At 46.5% G+C, this 21675-nt stretch overlaps 1 protein-coding gene across 3 annotated transcripts in view; it reads left to right on the top strand.

The window, feature by feature from the left end:
- The window catches only part of EVI5 (ecotropic viral integration site 5), an 83426-nt gene that overhangs the window by 9488 nt on the left and 52263 nt on the right, over nucleotides 1-21675 (top strand). For all 3 annotated transcript variants that reach the window (XM_034437238.2, XM_034437236.2, XM_034437240.3), the window contains exons 2-4: nucleotides 1156-1373; nucleotides 19995-20184; nucleotides 20810-21034. In XM_034437238.2, the coding sequence (XP_034293129.1) occupies nucleotides 1225-1373; nucleotides 19995-20184; nucleotides 20810-21034 (564 nt within the window). In that variant the 5' untranslated portion in view covers nucleotides 1156-1224. The remainder of the gene's footprint in view (nucleotides 1-1155; nucleotides 1374-19994; nucleotides 20185-20809; nucleotides 21035-21675) is intronic.

Genomic DNA, 21675 nt, shown 5'->3' with positions numbered 1-21675 from the left:
AGTGCTGTCATTAAACAAGTCATTAATCAAGGACTATCTGTACTTTTTCTTGCCCTCATGAGCTCTAAAAAAGTAACTTATCTTTGGAAGTCGACTCTTATGTGAAATAGTTTCCTTCTACAGGCAATTTTTAAAATTATTTTAAGTCTTGGTGACACAAAAAGGTAAATGATCCTGTGATTTGACCTTGACCATTGATGTAATATTGGAGATATCCATGTCAGCGTTTGGGCAGGAATGTGAAAGTGGTTTGCCATTGTGTCCTCCTGGGATATTTTCCTGATTTTCCAGCCTAACCTGCAGCCATGGAATTCCCTGCTGTTTCCTTTTCAAGCAGGCACCTCACTTAGGGTTTTCAGATCTATCAGGATAAGCTAGTTGCTGCCCTGTTTACGCTTAGAGAAGTCAACTCTTTCATATGTAAATTATGGCAATATGGAATGCAAATATTCAGTGTGTCTACAAACTGGGCATATCTTTTTTTCTATCTTGGGTTTACATCATACTAGTAACGTCTTACATAAGTAGACCTCGACTTCAGAGGTAGGACTAGTTCTCTGCAAAGGTATAGTTGGAGTATGTGAACAGGTAGTGGAGATAATTAGCTCACATAGATAGTTTTTCTCCATGATATGTTGCCATATCTGATGCTTTCCATAACTCTCAGATTTTTCTGTAAAGCTTTTTGTGCTTTTATTAGTTTGACACATATAATAGCATCATAAAATCTAAGGGAATACTTTGACATTTGTGGGGGTAATATGTAAGTTAGAGATTTCTGTTCTTCTTTTTAATTCATTGGTTGCATAATCAAAACTTGCACTTATGTCTGTGGAGATTCTCAGTCATCCAGGTCATGGTTGCCCCAAAGGTGCTTTTTCAAGAGGCAACTAGACTTTCTGGTTTTTCTTTGAAGATATTTCACTTCTCATCCAAGAAGCTTCTTCAGCTCTGGCTGGAAGCTCTGGCTGAAAACACAGGAATTGGAAGCGTTCACCAAACATATCAATTCTGGACAGATACATCCAGTTCACTTGGGAAGATCCAGCCAGAGCTGAAGAAGTTGCCTCTTGAAAAAGCACCTTTGGGACAACTTACACTTATGTCACTTTTTGCAGGAGTATTAAAGAAAATGTTTTTCCTCCCCTCCTCCAGGTGGCGACAGACAAGGTTGCAGGGAGATTCAGTTCTACTCTCTCATGGGTGAAGAACACTGTCAGTCAAATGGCCAGCCAGGTGGCAAGTCCATCTGTTTCATTACACACTACATCCTCCTCTACCACACACTCCACGCCAGCAGTGTCTCCGTCATCGCCAGCAGAACTGAGTCCTGATGACATAGAGTTACTGGCTAAATTAGAAGAACAAAACAGGTAGGTGATCATCACTTTGACATTTATACAGGTAGTCCTCGATTTACAACAGTTCACTTAGTGACCGTTCGAAGTTACAACTGCACTAAAGAAAGTGACTTATGACCATTTTTCACACTTATGACAGTTGCAGCATCCCCATGGTCAGATGATTTACATTCCGGTGTTTGACAACCGGTTCATATTATGATGGTTGCAATGTCCTGGGGTCATGTGATGATCTTTTGTGACCTTCCAACAAGCAAAATCAATGGGGAAACCAGATTTACTTAACAACTGGGTTACTAACTTAACAACTACAATGATTCACTTAACAACTGTGGCAGGAAAAGTCGTAAAATGGGACAAAACTCACTTAACAAAATTCTCACTTAACAACATAAATTTTGGACTCAATTGTGGTCATAAGTTGAGACTATCTACACTCTAATGGAAAGGCATCACAAGATAATTTGGTATTCTTTAAAATAAAGCTTCTTTTAGATATTTATAAGAAATGCTTCAGCATGTTCCAAAGATATAAAATAAATTAACTGGGTTCGTCCTGTCAAAGAGAAGTTTCATTTGCTTTGTCCCATCATCATTATTCAATTTTGAAACTATTTATTCATTTAATCAAGATCTGTAATGGTGTGGCTCAGAATGACTAACAATAATATACATGTGTTTACAAATGAGTTAATTTAAATAATATGTGACATGTATGTTTCTGCAAGTATATGACCAGTACATTATTTTGGTTGCTTTTTTAAAAAAGAAAATCTTTATGCTTTATTGAAATCTGAGCTGTTGTATTGTGTATGTATTCAAGATCATAAAATCTAAGATTTTTTTTCTTTTAATTTTTTCTTTTCTTTCTACTTTTAAAATCTTTGTAATGCTTTTAGAGTATGATCGATCAAGCCAATACTGACTTTATTGACCATCTAGATCCGTGATGGCGAACCTATGGCATGCCCTCTCTGTGGGCACGCGAGCCGTTGCCCCAGTTCAGTTCTGCTGTGCATGCATGTGCACCTCCCGCCAGCCAGCTGGTCGTCTCTACCACGCATGCGCGGCGGGGTTGGGTGTGAAGGGAGGGCTCATGCATGCGCAGGGGGCCACATGCACATTGCATTTTGGATTTCAGGCGCAGGTGCGAGTGAGTGAGCAAGTGTGCGAGTGAGTGAGCAAGTGTGCACTTGGTCCGGAAAAGGTTAGCCATCATTGATCTAGCCTGATTAGGTGGCTCAGTCGCTAAAACACTGAGCTTGTCGATCAGAAAGGTCGGCAGTTCAGCGGTTCGAATCCTTAGTACAAGTATCCTGCACGAGCAGGGGGTTGGACTAGATGACCTCCAAGGTCCTTCCAACTCTGTTACTGTTAGATAGATCTTCTACAGGACATTTGTTCCTAACTTCTTTCTTCAGTTCTTTCAGTATTATAACCACGGCTATAATTGAGCCCATCTATTTTGTTGCTGGCGGTCTTTGGTCATTTTACTTCTAGTTCTCAGAATTGTTGAGAGTGAGAGTCCGGCGATACACAAGTTTAAATTATTATGATTGGGTGCACGGTCAGCCAGCTGTCTAGACTGGATTTGGCATTTTTATTCACCTATTGAGTCCTTCCCAAAGTCCTGGGATAGGCAGATATTGTTTGAAGGTGCTAAGTTATTATTGTTACTATATACACAACAATGTGAAGTCACCAGTGCCAGTTGTTTAGCTGATGTTGGCCTTCATATGCATCAAGTTCTTCCCAAGAATCTAGGATGTTGTAATGTATTGGCATAGTGTATGTGCAAATCTAGTGCACATTTACAAAAGTGTGATCTTTTGTAATTGATAGATGGAAATTTTCTTAACACAGAGATTTTCTAAATGCTGTCCCAAGATTTTTTGGTGTGATCCCAAGTGTGTGGATAACCCAGTTTATGCCACAATCTTTTAACTTTGATTTTCCGATGTTGATACTTGGTGATCTTTTCCAGTTCTTCGTCTTTTATTTTACTACCACCTGGAATTGCCATATCAGTTATGCACACTTTTTCTTTTCAACCAGAGTTATAACTGGTGTGTTTTTTCAAGCCAAGAGTTATCAGTCTGTATTCTGAAATACCACAATAGTTTAACCTGCTCGTTTTCAATTACTTTTTCAACTGTATGTTCCCACTAATTTTTCACAACCGGCACATGATAATTCATTCCAGTGAATCATTTCAGTGACTGTGCTGTGTTGTTGTTTATAATTAGTTTGTGTAATATTCTTGGGCAATTCTGGAAGTTGAAGTCCATACATTTTAAAAGTTGCCAGGTTTGATAAACATTGATTTAAATAATCTCTTAAATATATGTTTCTTTAATGAATGGAAAAGATCATCTTATGTCTTACAGGTAAGGTAGATAAATTTCCTTTACTAGTGGCTTCAGGGGCACTTCATGGAATTTTCTTGGCATCAACATAGAAATGGTTTTACCTTGCCTTATATCAGCATGATTGTCCTTTTAGCATAGACTAAGCCTTGGGGTTTCCTCGAAGTCTCCCATCTGAGTCAAGTCTTTCCCTGCTTAGCTTTTTCAGCCCCAGATAAGCTCTGCTAGATGGTGCCACCTAGCGGTGCTTCCAACCGATACAATAATGCATTGGATTATTATAATTATTACAAAAGGGTAGTTTCTTTTAATCTTGAAGTAAGTATTCTGTGTTGTGAAAAAATTACATGAGAAGCTGTTTTAAGTACTACTTATATGCCTATGAAATCCTTCACAGTATGAATACAGTGAACCAAAATCTCTCTTCAGCTAACTAGTTATTCTTCAAAGGATCTAATTCCTAAGTGGGAAGGAATCTCTTGTTGAGTTTGTTTATTTTATATGTAGTATCATTTATTGCCTGTCTGTAGAGGCCATGTTTTTGGACATTCTATTGTTGAAAGAATAATCTCATTGATATCCTTTGAAAAACATTGACTATATAAAATAGTTTGGTCACTTAAATATTTTACATTAATTTTTAGGAAGGGCTCTAATAATTTAGAACCAGAAGCATGATTTATATTATTTATTAGATTTAGATCACATTTTTTTCTACAGGAGCTCAAGGTATCATAAACAGCTCTTTGTCATTCCGTTTTCTCCACATAACAACTTCTGAGATAGGCTAGTCTGAGAGAATGTAAAATGCAAAATGTAGTGGACAGTTAAAGGAAAAAAAGATGTAAAAGAAAAGGAGACAGTTTATGTGAAAGGAAAAGAAACATTGGTAGGTCTTATGAAAAAAGTGAACCCTGGTTCTGTATGTAAGTATGGAGTTCTGTACCTCTAAACAAAAACAATATATATCTATAATACCTATTCCTACAATGTTATAATTAAATAGAGTTTTAATTCTTTATATACTCTAGATCCTCTGAATCATGAGAGAATATGCCCCTGGCTAAGCTACTAGGGAAACAATCCTTAAGACAGCAAATCAGCTTAGTATAATAACTTTAAGTATCTTAATAGGGTGTTGGCAGCAATATTTTAAAGTACTTTTTATTTCCAAAATAATTTTAGAAGAAATGATGCTGTTTTGACCATTAACCTGGTTTCATCACACCTATACAAATCTTTACATGGTGATCCGAACTTCCTTTAGTCCAACATATAATTAAAAATTGTTACTATGGTTAAATAACTGAGAAGGGACTTATTTCTTATCTGTCTATATATCCAGATCTGATCTAGCTCATAAGTTAATGATAAATGACAGCAAAGGCAACGTAGGCAGTTTCCTATCCTTGTTATGCTTCACTTAGTTCTTTATAGGTTGTCCTCATTTCCTGTGTTAAAATACTTCTTGTTGTTTAGACCATTGTCAGCTGGTTGGTTTCACTGTCTCTTTTTCAGAAATGAGCCTGTTCTCCAACGCGCAGCTTGGAGAATCCAAAGCTTCGGGTTGTTCAGTAGTTGATAGCCTACACTGAGTGTGTTCCTTTAAGAGATTTCTCTTCAGACACGCCCACTTGCTCAACAGAGTCCCAGTTTAGTTCACTCAGTTGAGCCTGTGACACTGTCTGAAAATTTCTCTGTTATCCTACTAAAACCTGTTCCAGAAGCTTTGGATTCTTCAAGTAGTTTTCCACTTTAATCTTCAGTTCTCTGATCTTCGTTATTTACTGCAGGGGATGAGTCTGCCTGCTCCCTCAGGCAGGCTGTCAAGACTATTTTATCTCTCTGAGGCCGGCTAATTATCTGCTCCTCAACATCGCTGAATAGCCGCAGGCGTGTGGGTAGGCTTTCCGGTCTGCCGGCATTGCCGCCCTCGCCGTTTTTGAACTGTTTGAATTTGGCGGCTGGAGATTGACGCCCTGCTCTCAGTGGCGTCTCTCTCTCTCTCTCCTCTTCGTTGCGAGACTGTTTCTAGCGTCGGGATCACTTATGAGTGATCGCACGCTGTTTTACCGAAGAGGCATCAGCGCGCCCCCCCCACGCTCCATTAAGCCATCGGAGCGCCCCTCGAGCGCCGGAGCGCCCCTCAAGCGTCCCTGGACCCCCGGAGCGCTCTCCTGCCGCTGCCTAGCCCTGAAAGCGCTTTTGAGCCTTCATTGAACTCCCGGGCGTCTCGGCTGCTTTCCTTCTCCACTGGGGCTTGTTGGAGGCGGCGCTTGAACTGTTTCAGATTACGCGCCATTTTTAACCGCCTCAGCGCTGGGAGCTACGCTCACTGACAGCTCGCGCTGATTGACAGCTTTTCCCCACAAGCCTCCCGGTCAGATCGGACTTCCTTGCCGGCTAGTTTGAGTGCCCCTCAAGGTGGATTTATTGGAGAACCCTTCCTGTCTCCATTGTTTGCCTTGGCCTGCAGCCTTGCCTAGCGCCATTCCCCAGATCTTAAAGGACGGTGACTGTAACGGTTGTGGATTCTGCCTAGCAACCGCTTCCACGCAGGCGCAGTTAACTCGTAGAGGACAAGCCTCTTCTCTGCTGGCATTGCTGAATTTAACTAGCTTGTCTCTGTGGAGCAATTGGCTAGTTTTTTCTCCCTAATCCTCAACCCACCCCCCACCCCTCCTGGACTTACCTGCCAGTCTTTGGCTCTGATCATTCTCCACTGTTATTCATCAGTTGTCTCCTGTTTTTAAAAAAAAAAAAAAAAAAAAAGAAAGAAATTCTATAAATAGTTATATTAATACCTATCGACATAACAATTAAATATAAGATACTTACCTGACATTCATCTTCATCCTCTTCCAAAAAAAAAAAAAAAAAAAAAAAGAGGAAAGATATTAATAACAATATTAATAGAGTAAAAAAAAAACTAAAGTCATAACATGGCGGAACGAGATCTCTCGTCTGAACTGGAGGACAACAGCTCCCCAGAGCGCCTTCGCAACCAGACCAAGCAACGCAAAAGGTCACGACATCGCTCAGCACATTCATCTTCGTCTGCTGCTCCACTCCCTAAAAAGACCAAACGTTCATCAGCTGCGGACAAGGATGCCTCCAGAAGGCACAAGGCCTTGGAGCGTCAATTTGAGAAGGCGCGCAGCCAGGCAACCCAGGCTGCATTCTCGCTGCCACCAGCCCCACTCTCACCTGTGGCTGAAGTTACCGCCCAACCCATCCATCAAGTGGCGCAACCACCTCTACGGTTGTCACAGCCATCACCAGCCATGGAAGTTTTCACTGAGACGGTGCCGACTCACTGCATGGAACCAGTGGACCTCTCGCGCAGCGCCTCCCTCTCGCGACGGCCACAGCCGGAGGCAACTTTCACTCCCACGGCTGCGGGATTGCGTGCATCGGAGTCGGTCCACCCACCCTTCCAGTATGACATTCACCAGGTCATATCCGACACCGTTTCCCGGACCCTGGCAGCTACTTCTCAGCAGGCAGCACCATATGGGGCTTGGACTCAACCGCGGTACCCTCCTCCTCCGCCTCTGGCCCGGGGCGCACAACCGGTCCATATCCAGTACCAACCAAGGATCCTGGGGTCCGGTCCTCCGTCGGACTACGGACAAGGTGAGGAGTCGTCCCCGGAGGAAGGTGAGGTTGACCCATCGGATATGGAACTATCCGATGATACAGATATGCCACCCGAAAAGCCAGCCTTTTCTGGCCTTTTTAGGCCCTCGTTATTCAAGTCGCTCCTGCACAAGGCGAAGTTGGCCACCAATATGGCAGACCCGGCCCCCCAGGTGGATCAGCCCGGTTCCTCTCAACAACACGAGGCCTTATTTACAGCGCCTAAACCGGCGGCGGACTTCATTCCGTGCCCGCAGCTCTTCTCTGAGGTGGTCCAACGGTCCTGGTCCACGCCTTCTTCCTTGCCCGCTCCTTCGGGGCTAGACAAGAAACTTTACTGTTCGGCGCCTAGTCTCCAGGACCTTCTTCAGTTGCCAACAGTAGACACACCGGTGGCCAATCTAACGGCTTCCTCCGTAATTTCCAACGACGTCGCCGACGGGTTGCGCTCTGAGGATAGGAAAGCCGAGTTTACCTTCCGGCGTACACACAATGCGGCCGCCTGGGCAGTTAAGGCGGCCACCTCGGCCTCCTTCTTCAGCCGTGCCTGCTTAATTTGGCTCCGTCAACTTCAGGAGCGCCTGTCCTCTGCAGATTCTCGCCTCCGCCAAGATGTCAACAAACTGGTGGCGGCTACTGAATACACGGCTGACGCCTCGCTCAATGCTGCAAAGTTTGCCTCGCGCGCCCTGGTGTCGTCCGTCACATCTCGCCGTCTCTTATGGCTCAAGAATTGGAGAGCCGATGCCAAGTCTCGATGGCGCCTCGCTTCAACTCCGTATAAAGGATCCCGTCTTTTCGGTGAAGCCTTAGACCCCATCCTTGTCGAGGACAAGGATAAACGGAAGGTAATGCCATCCTCTTATAAAAGGGCAGACCGTAAATCATCGTCTTACTCTACCAGGCAGCCCTTTCGGAATGACGCGGGACCTTCTGGGTCCTTCTCCTCAAGACCCTATTCTCAAGGATTCGACCGTTCCTTCGACAGACCCGCCTTCAGAGACCGTGGTCGAAAGGCCCCAGCGCCCAAGCGGCCCTTCCGGGGTACGGGCTCCCGTACCTTCAGAAGAGGGAAGTGACTACATCCATCTTCCCATTGGCGGCCGTCTGACTCATTTTCTTCCCCAGTGGGAGAGCACGACAACGGACGCCTGGGTGCTCCAGACAATCAGTCTGGGCCTTACCCTGGAACTCCGCTCCAGACCTCCCTCACACTTTGTCCAATGCCCTATTTCTCCCAACCTGGACAAGCGCCAGCTAATGGAGGCAGAAATCCATCACCTGCTTCAAATTCAGGCCATCGAACCGGTTCCCCTCCATCATCGCGGGACCGGCTTCTATTCAATTTTCTTCCTGGTCCCCAAATCGTCCGGGGGTCACAGGGGCATCCTAGACCTCAAGAGGCTGAACGAATTTATCGTATACCATCAGTTCAAAATGGAGTCCTTCCGATCGATTCTGGCTTCCATTCGACCAACGGACTGGATGACATCTATCGATCTGAAAGAAGCGTACCTCCACGTACCCATACGGCTATCCCATCGCCGTTTCCTACGCTTTGCCTACAACAACGGGCATTTTCCTGCTCGCCGTTCAGACACTCCTCAGTCTGGGTAACGATCACTCCTATTTGCAATGCTGAGTGTCAATCAAATCCCTCTGGAGCTGGATCCGCCTCACTTCCTGCTCCTTCCTCAGACTTTTTCACTCAGCCATTGCAAAAGCATTGAGTGTCTGTTTCTCCTTTACAACTTGATCTTTAAATTTGGTTTCCTTTGTCTAATTGAATTTAAATTGTTTCCTTATTTGTTGAGAGTGCTGCGCGCTGCCTGCCTTCACCTCGGTGAAGATTACAGGCTCGCATTGGCGGTTCGGGGCTCCGGCCGCCGTTAGCGGCTTGCCTTGGCTGGCGGTTTGTTTTGCTGCAGTTTTGGCCGCCATTTCCCGCCATTTGCCGCTGGTTGTTGCGCGAGGCGGCTGATCTAATTAACGGCCACAGTCTCTTTCGGCTTGAGTCCCTGCCGGCTGGCATACTCATCAGCCGTTTAGGGAGCCTTTTTACTGCAGCGCTATTTTAGTCCGGCCGCAGGCGCTTTGTTTCGCCTGGCTTAGGACTCGATTGCAGCCATCGCCACGCGGGCCGCCATTTTGCCTGCCTACTTGAAAGCGTCTTTTGACTGATTTGGGGCACAGCGACCTGGGCCTTGATCTCCAGGGTCGTTTCATTGCCAGCAGGTGTGGACGCTGTCCAGAATAGACCTGTGACTACCTACCCTGCAGAGAAGTTCTGCAGCTTCAGGAAAGTATACATTGTTTAATTGTTTAATCTTCTATAAATAAAAAAAAAAAAAAAAAAAGGGGGGGGGGAGTGGAGTTTTGAGGATTGCCTTACCGTTCTGGAAAGAAATTAATTGTCTGTACATAGTTAATCAATTCTTTTAATTATATATATATATATATATATATATATATATAAAAAAAAAAAAAGGGACAATCATTAATAATATTGAAGTTATTTGTATATACAATTCATTTACTCTCATATTGAGGCTGCTGGCGATTGATTTAATGGAGGACAGGGAGGAAGCTGCTCTTTCCTCTGACCTAGATAAGAGCCCCTCTCCCTCCCCAGTGCCTTCCCCCAGACAGACCAGGGGAAAAAGGGCTAAGACTTCTAAGCATGCAAAGCCTTCTAAGCCTGCTAAGCCAGATAAGGATGCCCAACGCAGGCACAATGCTTTAGAGAAGCAGTTTGCTAAAGCAAGACAACAAGCTCAAGTCTCCTGTGAGGAGCCAGTTACTGAGGCTGTTTGCCATGAGGCACCTTGTGATCCTTTGGCACCACATAATATAGAACATCTGGCTAGTGAGTTAAGGGAGGTTGTCCCATCTACCTCACAAGGGTTTCTTAGGTCTGCTTCTACTCAGCCTCTAGTTAGCACTAGATCTCGTTCTTCTAGTATGGCTAGCCACTATTCTCAGTCTTCTAGGCCTGTTCCTGAAGCTACCTTTACACCCACGGCAGCAGGCCTCCGTCCGGAGGAGGGTCCTGCCTTTGGACAACCAGCTGATTTTCAGTCTTTCTTTAATCAAGCCATGTCCCATATGTTTCAAATGGGTTTGCAACAGGCCTCAGGTGGCTTTCCTGTTCCAGTTTGTGCTCCTCCTGCCCCCCTTCGTATGCATCCTCCTTCTGAACAACACCAACATTTGGCTTCCTATGGTGATGTGGCTGAACCTGCCCGGGAGGATGACCTCTTGGAGGATTTTGTGATGTCTGAGGACGAGGAAGAGTTTCACGACAAGCCGGCCTTCCCAGGTCTTTTTAAGCCTTCCTTGTTCCGCTCTCTTCTCCGCAAAGCTAAAGCTGCCACTAATATGGATTCAGGCTCCCTGCAGTCTTCTACTTCTGTCCCTCCTGGCCCTCACAGTAACCTGTTTAATCTCCCTCAACCGGATCATGACTTTGTTCCGTGCCCTGACCTTTTCTGCCAGGTTATACAAAGACCTTGGGATCGTCCTGCCTCATTGTCCGGTCCGAATTCGTTTGATAGAAAGCTGTATGCTTCGGCTCCTGCGTTGGAGGCTCTCTTACAGTTGCCCACGATTGATGACCCGGTGGCTAGCCTTACATCTTCTTCCATCCTGGTAGGCGAAGCTGGAGATGGCCTCAAGTTCGAGGATAAACGGGCCGAGATGGGTTTTCGTAAGACGCACCAAGCTGCAGCTTGGGCCATTCGGGCCGCCACCTCTTCATCTTTCTTCAATAGGGCATCGCTAGTGTGGTTACGCCAATTGAGGGAAAGGATACCCCCCGAAGACGCCCGCTCGCAACAGGACCTGGCTAAACTGGTGGCGGCGGCGGAATATTCGGCTGACGCGTCCTTGGACGCGGCAAAATTCGCATCTCGGGCCTTGGCTTCAACGGTTTCTTCAAGGCGGCTATTGTGGCTCAGGAACTGGAGAGCTGACGCTAAGTCCAAGTGGCGCCTAACCGCTGCCCCTTATAAGGGACCTGCTTTGTTTGGACCATCCCTGGATTCTGTTCTGGTAGAGAACAGGGATAAGAAGAAGGTGTTGCCCACGTCCTTTCGTCGCCAAGACAGGCGCTATGTGCCATATAATCGACAGCCCTTTCGGCAGGACCAAGGCGCCGGCAGCGCCTCTTATTACAGATCCTCGCAGTTCCAGTACCAGTCAGCTTCAGATAGAGCGCCCTTTCGTGACCGAGGTCGCCGGCAATCCAGCTTTCGGCGACCCTTTAAGTCCACTGGTCGCTTCGCCAGGCGCGGTAAGTGACTCACCGTCCCTGGTTCCGATCGGGGGCAAGCTCCAAGCCTTCTCTCACCTGTGGCCAATTACAACTTCGGATGCCTGGATTGTCCAAACTGTCACCAAAGGCTTACGTTTGGAATTCACCACCGTGCCTCAGGACTTTTATGTTCAATGCCCCTGGCCGGTTCAGCCGGAGAAGCGTTCTCTTCTCTCCCTCGAAATTTCCCATCTGTTGCAGATTCAGGCTATAGAACAAGTTCCATCGCACCAACTCAAAACCGGTTTTTATTCAACGCTATTTCTGGTCCCGAAAAGCTCGGGAGATTGGAGGGGCATTTTGAACCTACGACGTCTCAACCAACACCTCTTATACCGCCGGTTCAAAATGCATTCCCTCAAGTCCTTGCTCGGCTGCATCCGGCGGGGGGATCTGATGCAATCCGTAGATCTGAAGGAGGCGTACCTCCATGTTCCCATTCACTTACAACACAGACAGTACCTCAGGTTCGCCTTTGGAGGCCATCACTTTCAGTACCGGGCCATGCCATTCGGCCTATCTTCTGCTCCGAGGACATTTACAAAGTTGCTAGCAGCAGTTGCAGCGTCGCTCAGAGAGGTTCCGGTCCGCCTGGCATGCTACCTCGACGACATTTTGATCCTGTCGTCATCACACGAGCAGGCGACCCACGACCGGGAGCTAGTGATTCACACCCTTCAAAACCACGGGTTCACTTTGAACTTCGCAAAGAGTCACCTATCTCCCACGACTCGCATTCTACATCTCGGAGCAACGATAGATTCGAGTCTTTGTACAGTCTTTCTCTCTCCCGACAGACAGGTCAGCATAAGGACTCTGGTGTCTCAAGTCTTACGCCAAAGGTCGGTCTCCTTACTCACTCTTTCCCAACTTCTGGGAAAATTAATATCGTGCATAGACATTGTCCCTTGGGCGCGTTTCCACCTTCGTCGCCTCCAATGGTTTCTGCTCCCTTACCAAAGACAAGGTCGAGCAGAGTCTCTTCTCAAGGTAACAGTTCCGGCTCCAGTTCGTCTTTCCCTGAGGTGGTGGCTGTCTCCAGCCCTCAGCAAGGGCTCCCCCTTCCTGGAACCAGAGCGGACGGTGTTGACCACGGACGCCAGTCTCCGCGGCTGGGGGGCTCATCTCAACCTTCAGTTAGCCCAGGGGGTCTGGTCGTCGACAGAACAGTCGCACAATATCAATTGGCTGGAGCTCAGAGCGGTTCGCCTCGCCCTGATGCACTTCAAACACCTTGTATATCGCCGGGACATTCTGATTCTAACGGACAATGTGGCCACCAAAGCCCATGTCAACAAACAAGGGGGGACTCGCTCCTGGACCCTAATGCAGGAGGCGGAGCGACTCCTGTCGTGGGCGGAACTACACCTCTCGTCGATAAAAGCCGAACATATTTCGGGGTCTCTAAATCGAGAAGCAGATTGGCTCAGCAGAGACCTAATAGATCATGCCGAGTGGAAGCTGGACCCCTGTCTGTTCCAGGACCTGTCAAGGAGGTTCGGTCTTCCCTTAGTGGACCTGTTTGCGACGGCTCACAACACCCAATTGCCGAGGTTCTTCTCCCGCTACCCATCTCCTGCAGCGGAGGGTCTGGATGCTCTTCGGAGTCCGTGGCCCCGGGGGCTACTCTATGCCTTTCCCCCTCTTCCAGTCCTCTCCAAAGTCATTCGGAAGGTTATTCAAGAGCAGGCGAATCTTCTACTAGTAGCGCCATATTGGCCTCGTCGGGAGTGGTTCGCCGACCTCAAGAACTTGTCAGTCGAACCGCCCTGGAGGATTCCACCCGACAAGGTTGTGTTAACTCAAGGGGCCGTACGTCATCCGGACCCAGAGTGGCTTCGATTAGCCGTGTGGCATTTGAGCGCGTAAAGCTCTTCAAGGACAATTTGTCTGAGGACGTCATCTCCATTATTCAAGCAGCTCGAAGACCATCAACAATTCGTATTTACAACGCCTCTTGGGCCACCTTCACGAGATGGTGCGGTGATCAGCACGTGGATCCCACAACAGCGTCAGTTCCAGACATTCTGCATTTTCTGCATGCGGGGTTCTCCAAAGGCTTGGCCCCTGCGACTCTACGTCGACAGGTGGCGGCTCTCGCCACCGTCCTGTCTGGGGAGGCGCGAGTTCCTTTGTCTCAGGATCCCAGAATCCGTTCTTTTCTCCAAGGGGTCTCAAACTTGCGGCCTCCGCCGATTCACCGCTACCCCACTTGGGACCTTACCTTGGTGTTGCAGGCCTTGACGGGTCCACCGTTCGAACCCATTGCTTCGTCCAGTCTACGCTACTTGTCTTTAAAGATGACCTTTTTATTGGCAATTACTTCGGCTCGCAGAGTATCCGAAATTGCAGCCTTGTCCATGAGAAGTGACCTCTGCGTCTTTTACCCTGATCGGGTTGTTCTGCGCCTCGACCCAGCCTTCGTTCCCAAAGTGAACACTCGTTTTCATCGAGCCCAAGAATTGATCTTACCTAATTTTTGCCCGAACCCGCGTCATCCTGCTGAGAGGCGATGGCATACCTTGGACGTGCGACGGGCTTTGAGACGATATCTTAAAAGGACCGCTTCCTTTCGTAAGACTGAGGCTCTGCTGGTGTCCTTCCTTCCCTCTTCCCTGGGTCAGAAGGTTTCTTCTGCTACAGTGGGCAGGTGGCTCAAGGCCTGTATAGCTAAGGCATATGAATTAAGGGGGGCCCCTGTCCCGGGTGGTATACTGCCCCATTCTACCCGGAGCGCTGCAACATCAGCGGCATGGGCTACCCAGGCTTCAGTAGATGATATCTGCCGGGCGGCCACATGGTCCTCCCTCTCTTCCTTTGTACGTCACTATAGGCTGGACAGGTTTGCCTCTGCAGATGCTGCATTTGGCAGACGGGTATTACAAGCTGTAATCTCTCCTCAAGGCCAGTCTGCGGCTTAATTCCCTCCCATTTTCTTCGCTAACTTGGGTATGTCCCAGACTGAGGAGTGTCTGAACGGCGAGCAGGAAAATGGTCGTTGCTTACCTGAACGACCCTTTTATGCTCGACGTTCAGACACTCCGTCCCTCCCTTCTTTCACCGCGTCTGGCCTTGGTGGAGGTCTGCTTTCTTTCCCTCTGTAGCTGTCTGCTTCCTGTGTCACTATCTGGCGGAGTTTCTCTTCATGGCTGTCCTAATGCTCTTGAACCACGTTGTCTTCGTGAAAAGTCTGAGGAAGGAGCAGGAAGTGAGGCGGATCCAGCTCCAGAGGGATTTGATTGACACTCAGCATTGCAAATAGGAGTGATCGTTACCCCGACTGAGGAGTGTCTGAACGTCGAGCATAAAAGGGTCGTTCAGGTAAGCAACGACCATTACCAATACAGAGCAATGCCCTTCGGCCTCTCCTCCGCCCCAAGGACCTTTACGAAGCTCCTGGCAGCAGTGGCGGCCCATCTACGTCAACATCCGGTCCGCCTCCACTGCTACTTGGACGATATCCTAGTCCTCTCCCCCTCTCCGGCCCGGGCATCTCGAGACCTAGAAGTGGTGAGTCGTTGCCTTCGTCATCATGGCTTCTCCCTCAACATCCCGAAAAGCCAATTGCAGCCCACTACTCGCATTCTCCATCTCGGGACATTAATAGACTCTGTAAGGGGCCAGGTGTTCCTGTCACCGGACCGGTGTTCCAGTCTCCAGTCATTAACATCCCAGGTCCTCTCCTCTCGGAAGGTGACCTTGCTGCTCCTGTCCCGACTGCTCGGCAAAATGATTTCCTGCCTGTCTGTAGTCCCTTGGGCGAGATTCCATTCCCGCCAGCTCCAATGGTTCCTCCTCCCCTTTCAGAGAGCCAGGAGAAGCAACTCTTCCGCACAAGTATCCCTCCCGCCAGAGGTCTCAAGATCTCTCCTCTGGTGGTCCTCCCAGAGCCTTCATCAGGGCAGCTACTTCCAGAATCTACAGCGCCTGGTGGTGACAACGGACGCCAGCCTGACGGGATGGGGAGGTCATCTTCTATCCCACGTTGCCCAGGGAACGTGGTCAGCAGAGGAGAGTCGCAACGGGATCAACTGGTTGGAACTCCGTGCGATCCGTCTCTCCCTCCAACGGTTCCAGCAGATCGTGTCGGGGCACCATGTCCTAATTCGCACGGACAACGTAACCGCAAAGGCGCACGTGAACCGCCAGGGGGGAACTCGCTCGGGTCCTTTGATGGAGGAAACGACCCTACTGCTGATCTGGGCGGAAAAGCACGTCCTATCCCTTGTGGCGGAGCACATTGCCGGGACTACAAACATCACAGCGGACTGGCTCAGCAGACAACACCTCGACCACGCCGAGTGGCGCCTTCACCCGGATCTGTTCGCCGAGATAGTTCGCAGATTCGGCATGCCTCTAGTCGATCTATTTGCCAGCCGCGACAACACGCACCTTCCCAGGTTCTTCACCCGGTACCAGTGCCCTCAGGCGGAAGGAGTCGACGCCCTCGCCTCTCCCTGGCCCAAGGGTCTCCTCTATGCCTTTCCCCCTCTACCTCTCCTTCCTCGTCTGATCCGCAGGATAATAGCAGACAGGGCAGACGTCGTTCTGGTCGCACCCCACTGGCCTCGGAGGTCCTGGTTTGCGGATCTGATGGACCTGTCGGTAGCACGGCCGTGGAGGATTTCAGGGGACAGGATCATCCTCAGCCAGGGGGTCATTCTGCACCCAGACCCGCAGTGGTTGCAGTTGACCGCCTGGCGCTTGAACGGATCTTGCTAAGGAGAGCCAACGTGCCTAGCAACGCAATCCCCACGATTCAGGCGTCAAGACGGCCATCAACATGCCGCATTTATAATGCAACCTGGAACTCCTTCTGCTCCTGGTGTGCTAAATCCCACTTGGATCCAACGTCTGCTTCCGTCCCTGAAGTGTTGGGATTCCTTCAGGAGGGCATGGACAAGCACCTTGCGCCTAACACTCTTCGTCGCCAGGTTGCTGCTCTCAGTACGGTCCTCTCAGCTTCTGCAACGCTGCCTCTCTCGCAGGACCCTACGATTCGGGACTTTCTTCGAGGCGCGGCCAATCTGCGCCCACCTGTTATACATCGCTACCCGACCTGGGATTTGACTCTGGTCCTTCAGGCCCTCATGCATCCTCCATTTGAGCCTCTCGCCTCCATCAGCCTCCGTTTTCTGTCACTAAAGGTGGCGTTTCTGGTCGCGATCACGTCGGCTCGCCGAATTTCCAAACTTGCGGCCCTATCGGTGAGAAGCGATCTCTGTATATTTCACACCAATCGCGTGGTACTGAGACTTGACCCCTCGTTTCTGCCTAAGATAAATTCCTCATTCCATCGAAGCCAGGAATTAATCCTACCGGACTTTTGCCCCGAACCTCGACATCCTCGGGAAGCAGACTGGCACCTCTTAGATGTCCGACGGGCTCTACGCCGGTATATTAAACGGACTGAGCATTTCCGGAAATCTGAATCGCTCTTCATTTCCTTTCTGCCCGCCTCCATGGGCCGGAAGGTTTCTTCAACAACAATTGGGAGATGGATTAAATCCTGCATCTCCAGGGCTTATTCAGCTCGGAACAGACCAGTTCCGCAAAGGATTCTTCCACATTCTACCAGGAGCGCCGCCACCACGGCCGCCTGGGCCACTAATGCCTCCATTTCCGACATATGCAGGGCGGCTACCTGGTCATCCTTGAATCCCTTCATCAGGCACTACAAGGTGGATTCCTTTGCCTCGGCGGAGGCATCCTTCGGCCGCCGGGTGCTCCAAGCTGTATGCAACTCTTCAGACGACGTACAGCAGCCGGGTTCCCTCCCTGTCTGAACTTGCTTGGGTAAATCCCGAAGCTTTGGATTCTCCAAGCTGCGCGTTGGAGAACGGACGTTGCTTACCTGAACGTCCCTTCTCGACGCGCAGCTGGAGAATCCAACCCACCCAACTTGGCTGCTGGACATTCCTTCCTGACGCTCTACTGCTCCTTACTTCGTGAACAAAACTGGGACCCTGTTGAGCAAGTGGGCGTGTCTGAAGAGAAATCTCTTAAAGGAACACACTCAGTGTAGGCTATCAACTACTGAACAACCCGAAGCTTTGGATTCTCCAGCTGCGCGTCGAGAAGGGACGTTCAGGTAAGCAACGTCCGTTTCACACATTCAGCCTACTTTTTCCCCAACCAGCAAGTTTTGAGTTTTACCCACTTTCACACTTGGATAATAAGTTGTTTTTTTGGAAAATTTCTGAGATTGTGGTCCACACTTTATAAATTGATTAAGATTATTTCTTTAAAAAAACATAATCATCTTTTGTTTAGTATAGGGACAAAAGGGTTATTCTTAACAAGTTGGATGAATTGGCTGCTGTCATGGCTTATAAATGTAAACGCCTTTCCTTGCAAACTTCAGGAACTACCAGCCTAGATTTGATAAATGTCTGAGAGGAGTTCTAAAATGATTATTTTGTGTGTTGGGTGGGGGAATCTTTGGATCTGAGCAGATGAAGAAGAGTTTACAGAAATATGTCAATGAAAAAGAAGAAACACTGATATTTTCTCTAGACACATAATATAAAATACTTTTTATACAAATATCAGGTTAAAGAATGGGTTATGTTCCACCCACCCCCCCACCAAAGTTGGTTTGGTTCAGTCCCAGTGAACAACTAATCTTATTTGTAAAAGGTAAATCATTAATGGAAAGGAAAAGGCTTACAGTACTTTGTGCTTATGGCATTAAACTCAACCTTGTCAATTAAAAAGCTATGAACATATTCAGGTAAGATTTTCATAATAGAATAATGATCAATATTTTACAGTATAGGTATTTTCTAGATTGTGGTTTTATAGCAATAGAGCTAAAAGTATTTTTTTTGCTTTCAGAATATATCCTTTTCTAAGCTTAGTCTGGAATTTGGACTTGTTTGTTGTGAAGCGTGTAAAGAACAGAGCTTTTTGGAATAGAGCCTTGCAATTTTGCTAGGTTAAATAGGTGAATTCATCACAATTTCATACCTATTTTATTAGAATCAAAGAAGTAGCATAGTATTTATTAAGCCATTTGAAAATTGAGAGAAAGAATACGCAGAAGCTCTTTCATGAATCTTGTAGAAGTGCACATACGAATTATTTATTTATTCAGTTTCTGTGGCCACCCATCTCAGTCAATAACTCATTTCATGAACTTATTTTCTTAAAACGGGTTTGGAAGTCAAAATCAGACTGGGGACACAATAGCATGAGGGAATAAATGGCAGAGGAGATGTTTAATTCTTTCTATTCCTGATCAGTTTTCCTGACAGATGGTTCCTTCCCAGTGTCTGGGGAAAGAGGCTAAATTTTTCAAGCCATAGTCCATGTAATCTCTTGAGAAACTATTAAAATGTATGATGTGCCTATGCTCCTTTTGTACTCTTCCCGGGCTCTCAAAATAAAATTTCTTACTGAGAATTATAGTTCTGAAGAGATAGGATCTTTTAAAAACAAAGTGTAATATTATGTTGCTTCCGATTTATGAACAAGGTTTTTTTTATTTATTTACTTATTTATTAAATGTATATGCCACCTATCTTGCTGTTCAAAGTGACTCTTGTTTACCTAAATTAGATCTAGATGATGATTACAATTAAGTATAGTCGTATTTCATTGAAATTTCTGTGTAGAATGTATAATATGTATTATAATATGTATATGCTTCTCATGCATGTATATATAATTAGACAACCTATGAGCCATTAGGTCATTCTTTCAGAGGTATTTCCTTACCTATATCAAGAAACAGAATGACCGTGGGCAGGCAAAAAAGCAGTGGGAGTGGGAATAGCGTTAACTTCCCCTTTGCCTTTGCTTGCGAGAAGCTGGCAGGGAACATTGGACCTCATGATCATGTGACTTCAACTAACTGCAGAAACCTGCAGCCGTCACAACTTTGTGAATACAACTGGTTTGAAGCGCCTTAAAATTTCCATTACACAGGAGTAACATGAATTGTTTTGTACGAATTGTTTAATTTAGCAGATTTGCAGTACTTTGATTCAGAAATGTTTGCCTTATGATGCATTGTTTGAGCTAATTGAAGGTTACAAAGAGTTTTAGTAGTATATAAATACATGCATAAAAAGTTTTCATTTTTCTATTTTTTGTTTGTTTAATCAAAGGCATAAAAATTCAAAAAATTAAATACGGTTGTTGTTTAAGAAACACTTTGTACATAGTTAAATTCTGTTATACTGTCAAAATACAACAAATGAGATCTGTGCAGAAAATTGGAATTTGACTTACAGTAATACTTTCTATGAATGAAAAGAGCAATGTGTTGAATATTTTGACAGCCGAGAAACCCATTTTGTGTTTTTCCTCCAGATTGCTGGAGACTGACAGCAAATCATTGAGATCGGTAAATGGATCAAGAAGAAACAGTGGCTCCTCACTTGTGTCTAGCTCATCGGCTTCTAGCAATCTTAGCCATCTTGAAGAAGATTCCTGGATGCTCTGGGGGAGAATAGTAAATGAATGGGATGATATCCGCAAAAAGAAAGAGAAACAGATTAAGGTTTGTTGAGTGTTGTTATTCAGTATTAGGGTGGTGGTTATGGGAAAAATAGGAGGAGGAAGCAGTGGTGGGATTCAAAAATTTTTACTACCGGTTCTGTGGGCGTGGCTTGGTGGGCGTGGTGTGGCAGGCGTGGCAGGGGAAGGATACTGTAAAATCTCCATTCCCACCCCACTCCAGGGGAAGGTTACTGTAAAATCTCCATTTCCTCCCAATCAGCTGGGACTCAGGAGGCAGAGAATAGATGGGGGCAGGGCCAGTCAGAGGTGGTATTTACCAGTTCTCCGAACTACTCAAAATTTCCGCTACCGTTCTCCAGAACTGGTCAGAACCTGCTGAATACCACTCTGGGAAGAAGGTATGTTGGATATGTTTGCTGCCTTCAATGATTTGTAAGAATAATAAAGGCGGGATGCAAATAAGAATAAAATAAATAAGGCAACAACAATGTAAGAATTTTAACTATAGTAAGCCATCTGGTTTGCATTTGGCTGGTGATTTTTTTTTTTAAATTCTAGGATTATTGGGTAGATTTCAATTTTCACAACCTTGTAGACAGTTGCGAACTTTGTCCATAACTAAAGCTCATCAGGATTTTAAAAACATATATATTTTGCTCCTTTAGGAACTTGTTCGAAAAGGGATACCACATCATTTCCGAGCAATAGTTTGGCAGCTTTTATGCACAGCTCAAAATATGACAATTAAGGATCAATATTCAGAACTCTTGAAAATGACTTCGCCTTGTGAAAAGCTCATAAGAAGAGACATTGCTAGAACATATCCTGAACATGACTTTTTTAAAGAAAAAGATAGCTTTGGGCAGGAGGTTTTATTTAATGTCATGAAGGTAAGTTATCAACCTAATGTCTTAATGGATAATAAAAAGGTTTACTTCCTGCATATAAATATTATTGTTATCTTCATTTACTTCTGAATATTAGATACTGGAGATGAGGAAAAGGCCATGCCCATCTAATACCCAGTCCTTTGCTGAGGTGGTATTCTAGAGTCTTTCAATCTTATTGAGGGATTCTTGTTTTACTGTGTATAATTAATAAAGCACAGTGATTTGCCTTGCTTTTCTGTACAATGTGGGTAATAGCTAACGAAAGCATTTATTGGACATTATTATAAGACTTCCTTAAACTTCACTAAAAATGAGGCGGTAATTGTTTTGAACCAGGAGTAGAAAAAAGATGGCTTGATGTTAGGTGCTCATCCAACTAAAGTCAGGTGCAGGCTGTACACATCTCTAGGGCAGTGGTGGGTTTCTACCAGTTCGCCCCAGTTCGGGCGAACCGGTAGCGGTGGCGGGAGGCTCCGCCCATCCACCTGGACCTCATCACGGATGCTCTGCGCATGTGCAGAAGGTTATGTGCAGAAGCGTCCCCGCGCACACTCACAGTTCTGAACTGGTAGCAAAGATAAGTGAAACCCACTACTGCTCTAGGGCAGTGTTTCTCAACCTTGTCAATTCTAAGAAGTGTG

This window comes from Pantherophis guttatus, chromosome 3 (genome assembly GCF_059756535.1).
Source record: "Pantherophis guttatus breed Tessera chromosome 3, ASM5975653v1, whole genome shotgun sequence".
NCBI lineage: Eukaryota > Metazoa > Chordata > Lepidosauria > Squamata > Colubridae > Pantherophis > Pantherophis guttatus.
This window is presented reverse-complemented; position numbering and strand designations above follow the sequence as displayed.